General features: G+C 33.1%; 1 protein-coding gene across 1 annotated transcript in view; it reads left to right on the forward strand.

The window, feature by feature from the left end:
* Positions 1–5,934, forward strand: part of LOC106106753 (cytochrome P450 4V2-like) — an 18,271-nt gene extending 12,337 nt beyond the window's left edge. Inside the window, exons 13-21 of the mRNA XM_013287401.1 lie at positions 341–430; positions 1,068–1,178; positions 1,631–1,813; positions 2,906–3,102; positions 3,845–3,905; positions 4,120–4,318; positions 4,446–4,597; positions 5,006–5,185; positions 5,762–5,934. Of these exons, the coding sequence (XP_013142855.1) occupies positions 341–430; positions 1,068–1,178; positions 1,631–1,813; positions 2,906–3,102; positions 3,845–3,905; positions 4,120–4,318; positions 4,446–4,597; positions 5,006–5,185; positions 5,762–5,913 (1,325 nt within the window). The 3' untranslated portion in view covers positions 5,914–5,934. The remainder of the gene's footprint in view (positions 1–340; positions 431–1,067; positions 1,179–1,630; positions 1,814–2,905; positions 3,103–3,844; positions 3,906–4,119; positions 4,319–4,445; positions 4,598–5,005; positions 5,186–5,761) is intronic.
* Positions 5,935–8,719: the final 2,785 nt, after the last annotated feature.

Consider the following 8,719-nt stretch of genomic DNA (forward strand, 5'->3'; position numbering starts at 1 on the left):
GTAGGTTTACTATTTTCAAGGAATTATTTCGTTACTTTTTAGTGTACTGTTTTTTTTGAGAATATTTTGTTTTTGGTGTATTTTGTTTTTTGTTTTTGCAATTCTGTTTTTAAGATTTTTCATGTAGCGTGAAGTGTGCGTTTTTTTCCTTTTTGAATATACCAGCGAGTATTAAATTTTTGTTCTTAATTTTTTTTCAATTAAAGTGGTTTTTTAATTGTCTGAAATGCAAAATTCGTTTTATTTTGTTCGCTGTTGGACAAAGGAATAATTATTTTTGTATTCTTTTAGATATGATTTTTTTTTATTTCATAAATCATTTTTTGTTTGCTTTTGACAGATAATTGGAAGATGGTTATGAGATGGTCCAAAGAATGTCTGTCAATTGGCGGCAGTGCTATATTTTATATATGCGGTCGGAAATATTATGGTAAGTTTTTTTTTCCTGTGAACTTTTTAAAAATCGAACAATAATAGAGGGCGCACTCGATTGCCTGACTGTTGCGCGATTGTCGATTGTTTCGCAGCCAATTCAACTGTTTAGTTGCACAATTAAAAATCGAGTAGTTATCACCTCCACACAAATTCAAAGGAATCAAAGCGAGACGAAACAGTCGTGCGATAGTTGAGTCAAAAGTGTGTGCGCTCTTGCTATGGGTCTGAAAAATGCCGCTTAGACATTGACGGTTTCCTAAAATTATAATCCTAGCTATTGCTCGTGACTTCGCCCGCGTGAAGTTAAAAAAAAAGAACATAGCCTACGTTACTCACTCATACGCTAGCTTCTTAACGGTAAAAGATTTTTTGAAATCGGCTCAGTAGTTTTGTAGTTATTTCAATAAATATAAAAATACAAATCTTTCTTCTTTAATATTATTATATACTAGCTGTTGCCCGCGACTTCGTCCACGTAAAATTTGAAAGTTAAAACCTACCTGCTATATGAAAACTGTCGAGTCTGGTCATATTCCGTCACAAACCGCTATGAGCCAGCGTTAACTATGGCTTAGTAATATGCTTCCAGACAGTGGGAACGTATAGTTTGCTGGAGATGTTTTTTATTTCAGTCCTGACAGATCCAGACGATTGTCTGACAGTCGCTAATGCTTGTTTGAACAAAGACATCGTATACAAAAGCGCCAGGTCTTGTTTTGGCGATGGATTAGTTACCGCACCAAGTAAGTATAGAAAATCTTTTTAAACGACTCGGCATGACCTTCCCTGTGGCAATAATAAAAAAATAATGACAGTATTAATTTTTTACACTTATACTCCACAATTTATATTGTGAAATTATTATTTGTTTAAAAATGTCCTAATTGAATAATTACCATTTGATTCTTGTTGGAACTGAAGCCGACTGACTGCGCTCAGTTGTCGAGTCGAAATGTTTATTTTAAACTGTGTAGACAAAATTTTAACTTTCGAAAATTGTAAAATTGATATAAAGACTACTTTCATAACACTATTACTGTGGTAGTCGCCCCCTCCCCCCTCGATAGACTAGGCAATGGCGACGCCCATCAACTATTCAATTAAAACTACCATTCAGATAGCGTAGGAAACTTTATTAATATTTTTAATTCGCTTGTTTTTTTTAAATATCTTTTAACGTGTACATTTATTTTAGCTAACGTTTGGAAAGGTCAAAGAAAGTTGCTGAATCCAACATTTTGTCTCACTCATTTGCTGAGCCTTTTGGGCGTATTCAATAAACAATCGAGGATTCTGTTAGAAGAATTTGAATCACAAATAGGCAAAGAATTCGATCATGGATCTATTATACGACATAACGAAATGAAAACAATTTGTTGTGAGTAAAATTAGAATTAATTAATTATTTTTTCATCATCATCATTAACAGTCTTAGGTCGTCCACTGCTGAACGTAGGCCTCCCCCATCGATTGCCACGATGCCCGGTCCTGTGCCGCCCGCATCCAGTGCACTCCCGCAACCTTGACCAGGAATTAACATGATGAATATGACAGGAATAGACCCGGGTACGTCGTTAAACTGCGCCCAGACCACCGGAGGACGGGAAGCAGCGTCCCTACGTACGGTGGAACTTACTGCGATCGCCAACCCGCCTGCCAAGCGTGGCGATTATGGCAAATTCCCCTCAATGATTGCTGCAATTTATTTTTACAAAACAATAATTTTACAAACAGATAAATTACTCTGGAATAGTATAAAATAGTTTTTTTTTAATTATGCGTGGAATTTTCGAGTTATATTATAAATGGGAATGTTTACATGTTTGGATTTTTTATATCATAATGTGGCAAATGAGCAAGAGGTCACCGGAACCAAAAAAAGTGAATCCAGTTCTGTCCATACGCATCTGCGAATTGCTCTCATTTCACTCCTGTCTTCTGTGTGGTCGTGGTATCGCACCAAACGAGCCCTACAATGCGGAGATGTTAAACCGGATTCTACAAATATTATTGGTTTTTGGATACATGTTAAGTTGTCTCTAAAACTGGTCAATGGATCTTGCTATAGCCTAAGTTACTCAGTAATAACATAGCTTTTTAATAGTGCAAGAATTTTTGAAATCGGTCCAGTAGTTTTTGAGTTATTTCAATACAAACAAAAAAATTAAAAATACAGATCTTTCCTCTTAATAATAACAGTAGAACCTCGGTAAATTAAAAACCTCTATAACTTCAAAAAATAATATGTTCCCTTCCTATCAGAGCCTAAAACCTCTAAAACATAGACCCTTCATAACTCAAAACCTCTATAACTTAAAATATTTTGTGTTTACCTTGGACTTTAACTTAACTACTTTATTATTATAAGTATATAGAACATTGTAGTCTAGCAGAACTACTGATTTTTTTAATTCTCTTCATCCGAATTTATTAGTTAACGCAATAATTTTAATTTATTATTTGTTTTCAGTCACATCACTTGGATTGGATTATAGTAACGATAAAGACACGTTGCTTGAATTCGCCAACGCATTTGATATTGTGATGAATTGCTTTACGGAGCATTTGCAAAAGTTTTGGTATCAAATAAGATTTATTTGGCGTCGGAGTGACCTTAAACGGAAACGAGATACATATTGTAATATTATGAGTAGAATTACCGACACTGTAAGTTTTTATATAGTTACTAGCTGTTGCTCGCAACTTCACGTGAAATTAAAAAATAATAAAAAAGATGTAGCTTATGTTTTGCATGTTATGAGGAGGGATGAATCGCATGTTACAAGGAGAACGTTAGTTATGAATGTGGAAGGGTACACCGGTAGAGGTAGACCTAGAAAGAGATGGATGAATTGCGTGACAGGTGACATGATCAAAACGGGAGTGATGACTGAGATGATGTATGATAGAGTTATGTGGAGGACAAAAACCTGTTGCGCCGATCTTACGGGAGTAGGATAAGGAGAAAGATGATGATGATGATGATGATAGCTTATGTTACTCACTAATAAATTACCTTTCTAATGGTGAAAGAATATTTGAAATCGGTCCAGTAGTTTTTGAGTTATTTCAATGTATACAAAAATACAAATCTTTCCTCTTTATAATAATTTAAAATTATTCTAGACATTTCCTTCTCTTATCTTTCAAGTTTTGTTATTTTTTCGCTGAATGTTGTTATAACTAAAGTTTTCTTTATAACCATTTGCTACTTATTTTTTTCCTACAAGGGGCTATTTTCTGACTTCTGTATATACTCATTTTGTATTTCATTTATTTTTGTCACACACATCTTATAATTTCAGCCACGTATATTTTCTTGCGTCTCTAACTAGGATTTCTTTATCAGATCTGTGCATCAAATAGTTATATATACACTTTACGATTTGTTTATCTGTTTGCATTTCAGATTATAAAAAAACGCAGAGCGGATCATCGTAATAAAATTGTTAGTGGAAATCATGATGAAGGTACTCGAATATGCCAAATTGTAATGTTCAATTGTTACCATTAAATTAAATGGCGTAATAATGTTTGCTTTTGATCCATTGGCCATGGATTATTACTAGAACATTGTATTACCAGAATTGATTGTATTATTGTTTTATTACCTCCATGCTATTGGCTTATTCACACAGATCATAAAACGCTATTGAGGTTATAAGGTTTTAATTGTTTTCGCAGGTACGAATTTTAAACCATTTTTAGACGTTTTATTCGAACTCAAAGAAACGGTTGGAGACGAAGTAATGAGCGACAAACTAATAAGGGATCACGTTAATACGCTGATCATGGCTGGTCATGACACTGTTACAAATGCTTTACAAATAACTTTGATACTTATAGGCTCTTATCCTAAAGTGCAAGATAAAATTTATGCTGAGTGAGTAATTTTTAAACATTTTTGATATACATTTAATGTAAAATGTTGACAATGTTGTAGTAAGCGCCTGTCATTAATATCCAAGCAATGTTTTAAATAAGTACATTAGCATGTGTTTTGTTTTAAGGCTCCAAGAAGTGTTTGGTAATTCCGACAGAGACGTCGAAAAGGATGATTTGAGAAAATTAATTTATTTGGAGGCGGTTTTAAAAGAGGCGATGCGACTTTACACTATTGTACCTATAACGAGTCGCCATTTACATCAAGATGTAAAACTTAGTGAGTAAATGAAACAACAGTTCCTGAAACATTTTTTTAATAATCATTTAATTAACACTACGTACAGTCAATTTTATGACTTACTAGCATTCACCGCGACTCAGTGCGCGTGGAATTAAAAAAAAACTAAAGTGAGTAGGCTATATGTTCTTCCAAACTATCACTTACGTCTATGCCAAATTTCATCGTAATCCGTCCAGCCGTTTAGGCTACAAACTCTAACAAACATCCATCCATCTAAACTTTCGTATTGTTAATATTAGTGTTAGTATTCGTATAGTATGATTGTCATGTAATAACCTAAACATATTATGCATTTCAATTTAATTAAAATTGTTAACATACTTTTTGCTAATGAAAATTTGTTAGTCATCGAGGTGTTTTTTTAATAATATTGTTCAATTTCAGAAAACTACACACTTCAAAGAGGTAATTCGTGTATTTTATTCTATATGGCCGTCCACCGTCACTCGATGTGGGGGCCCGACGCCGAACACTTCAAGCCGGAGCGTTGGCTCGACCCAAACACGTTGCCTAGCAACCCCAACGCTTTTATCGCCTTCAGTCTTGGAAAGAGAAATTGCATTGGTATTTTCTTTCATTATTAATTTGTTCCAATTTAAATTACTTTATATAAGATGTTTATCAGAGACAAAGAGAAGTTAACTTATACATTTCGTGAGGCATTATCTTACTAATATTATAAATGCGAAAGTTTAGATAGATGTTTGTTAGTTTGTAGCCTAAACGGCTGAACGGATTTCGATGATATTTGGCATTTATGTACAGTATAGTCTGGAAGAAGACATAGGCTATTCACTTTTGTTTTTTTTATCACGCGGACGGAGTCACGGGCAGCTAGTGCTTTATACGAAGAGAAGTTTTTCACGCAGTTTATGTATGTAAATTTTTATTGTGACGACAGATAAAACAGCTGAACCGATTTTCTCAAATGAATTGTCACTCGTTTCTTTTCTGGTGTATTCATAGAGTATAACAACATCGACACAAAACACATACAGTGGACGTGAGAATAAGAATTAAAAAATATAAAAAACTGAGTTCAAATCTCTCTCGTCATAACCTTTTTGTCATGAGCAAGAGAGAGAGAGAGAGAGAGAGAGAGAGAGAGAAAGCTTAAACAATTAGATTTTTTAATTTCAGGACGGACTTACGCGATGATATCAATGAAGACTACGCTTGCACATATTCTACGGAGATATCGTATTCATGCAAACGATAATGAAATGCGATTCAAATTGGAATTTCTCTTAAAACCTTCCGCTGGTTATCTAATAAAAATAGAGCGACGATAATTCTAAAAATGTATTAAATTACCAGCTACAACTTGTTCGTTTTTTTAAAAAAAAATTTAAAAATAAAAAAATTAGTTTTAATTTGACTTTATCATTTTTACCCAAATCGTATCTGAAAATATCACGAAACAATAAATTTGATTCCGATTTAAGAAAATAGTGGTAAGGAAATAATAAGAAAAAATCTTTTTCAATTAGAAATAAAACAATTAAATAATGGAAACACATTTATTAAACATTAAAATATTGCCTTTTGTATGTCAAAAATGAAATAATAAAATCACATTTTAAGAAATCGAATATTTTAACAATTTTCTAATTTCTAAGACAGTGTAGTAACAGATAGAAAATCTCATTGAAATGTTTTAATACTAATTATAATTGATTTTTTAAGAAATACAGTCATTTTATATATTATTATTACAATAAAAAGAATATAGTCTATGTCACAACATTTTGAATCTATTAAAACTTCAAATAGAAAATGGAGGAAAACACATTTCCCACTTTTAGTTGAAAAATATCTAAATGTAACAAAAAAAATACACGTAACAGTAAATAAATATCTTTGATATTCTATGCAAAATAAATAACAAAGATTTTTTTAGAAATTGGATACAGATATTATATAACAAGCTTTCCAGAGATTAAAAAAACCATTAAAATTGAGTCCGAAAGAGTTGCCATCTATATAAACAAATTTAGAAGTTAAAATATGATAGAATAATAACGAATTCTCATTAAAAAATCGAAAGGATATCATAAAATCATATCCCAAAAGGTCTATAATTTTCAGATAATTGAATATTATTAAAAATTAAATAAACAAGTATATATACCTAGTTTACATTATCCACAAATAGATTAAAACACCTTCATATTGGCATTTGTGGTAATCCAGTCTCAATCCAGCGCTGGATTCTATCACATGTTATAATGTGGTAGAGCCCGCTTTAACATCTTCCCACTGTAGGGCTCGCCTGGTGTAATACTACGACCACACAGAAAACAGGCGTGAAGTGGAAGCAATTCCGCGTACAGTCTGATGAGTGTAGTGCCAGAGGCCTAATTTTAGTCCCTTTCCCTATCCACCCTTTTCTAAGACAAAATGATGGGAAGGAAAAGTGGATTTGACGGTGGAGGAGACGCATAGGAAGAGGAAAAGTCCCCTTTATGTGTGTCTCCTACTCCGTAAAATAAGGGTAGGCAACGCATCTGCAATTGCAGATGTTTATGGGCAGCGGTCGCTTTCCATTTCGGTGGATTCAGTTGGTCGCTTGCTCGTTTGCCATGTTATAAAAAAATGTAATGTAAACTGGGCATTTATGGCTGGTTCACATTTGCCCAGTACAGCGCTGTAATGCAGACTGTACGGGCTCACTGGCCCTTGTTGCTCAAATTATGCCAGCCCTTATTCCGTTACATTCTCACTATACTGGTATAATGTAAACTAGGTACATAAATAGCCGAAAGCTTTTTCAAATAATATCTTGTCAACTGTTGGCAAATAAACAAAGATATTTAAAAAATATATAGACGAGACAGTGTGCATGTGGAGATGTTATTCGACGAGACGATGGGGACATAAACCAGAAAGTGTTAAGATTAAATGTGGGTGGCTACAAAGGAAGAGAAAGACCGAAGAATGTATGGATGGATTGTGTGAAAGAGGATATGCTTAAGAAAGGAGTGGATTCAGATATGACGGCTGATAGAGATGTATGGAGCAGCACATACTGTGCCTACCCTCCATAAGGGATAAGGGCAAGTTGGTGATGATGACGATGATGATAGACGAGATAGTGTGCAAAAACTTTCCACCGGTACTTTCTCTGACAGGTACTATATCAGTTGTCAAGTTTATTGCCTCGTTTTCTTGTTTTGACATGTAATAGAACATTTTACAAAATATTAACAAGCACTATCTTTTGTTATTAAAAAAATAAACTGTGTCACAAAACAAAATCGTTTAAATATTATTTAACGACATCTATTGTCAATTAATTTAAACACAATTGACATTTGCTGTTATTAGACAGCGTTAGTGATGATAATGTGATAAATATCTCAAGTGTATCTTTGTCTACTCTATATATGTTTTAAATCTCTTTGTCTATAAATCACAATTTACTATAATAAAAATAGTACATCATTATTAACATAAACTCTCTAATATAAAGAAATATTCCCGAATTTTATCCGAAAATTGTAATAGATAAAACAAACACGACTAGCATCATAATACTTTTAAATATACATAAAGGTGGAAATACACGTGCCAGAAAAACTATAGCTGTCACACCAGCTACTGTTTACATGCCAGTAAATGTCAACGAGATCGTATGAGAGACGTCAGAGTTAAATTCGTATTTTAAACCCCTCCCTTTCAAACAAAAGCAAACATCGTTTTGCAAGTTGATATATTCTTTTTTGGTAAGTGCGTAAACTAAGTGTGCCAGCAACTTTTGTGTATTCCCAGCTTTATATCAACTGTCAATATATCGTTTAAAATGGTAACAGGTATACACGGACTGTCCGCTTACAGTACGTGTATGTCGGCCTAAAGTATTCAATTATACTAATTATGTGATTCTTTCCATCGCATTTGCTTAACTTCAATCTTAATACAATCCATACATCTTAGTTCACAGGCCAAGTGACGAAGATTCTATTTTAAAAGTATATAAAAAAAGAAACAACCAAAAGTCTTTTTGATTAAAAAATTATAGTTAAATAGTTTAAATGTAGATATATTCAAATATTAAAAAAAAACATTCTACCAACAAGGTTTTAAATTTCCTATTTC

This window comes from Papilio polytes, unplaced genomic scaffold (assembly GCF_000836215.1).
Source record: "Papilio polytes unplaced genomic scaffold, Ppol_1.0 DF822178.1, whole genome shotgun sequence".
Lineage (NCBI taxonomy): Eukaryota > Metazoa > Arthropoda > Insecta > Lepidoptera > Papilionidae > Papilio > Papilio polytes.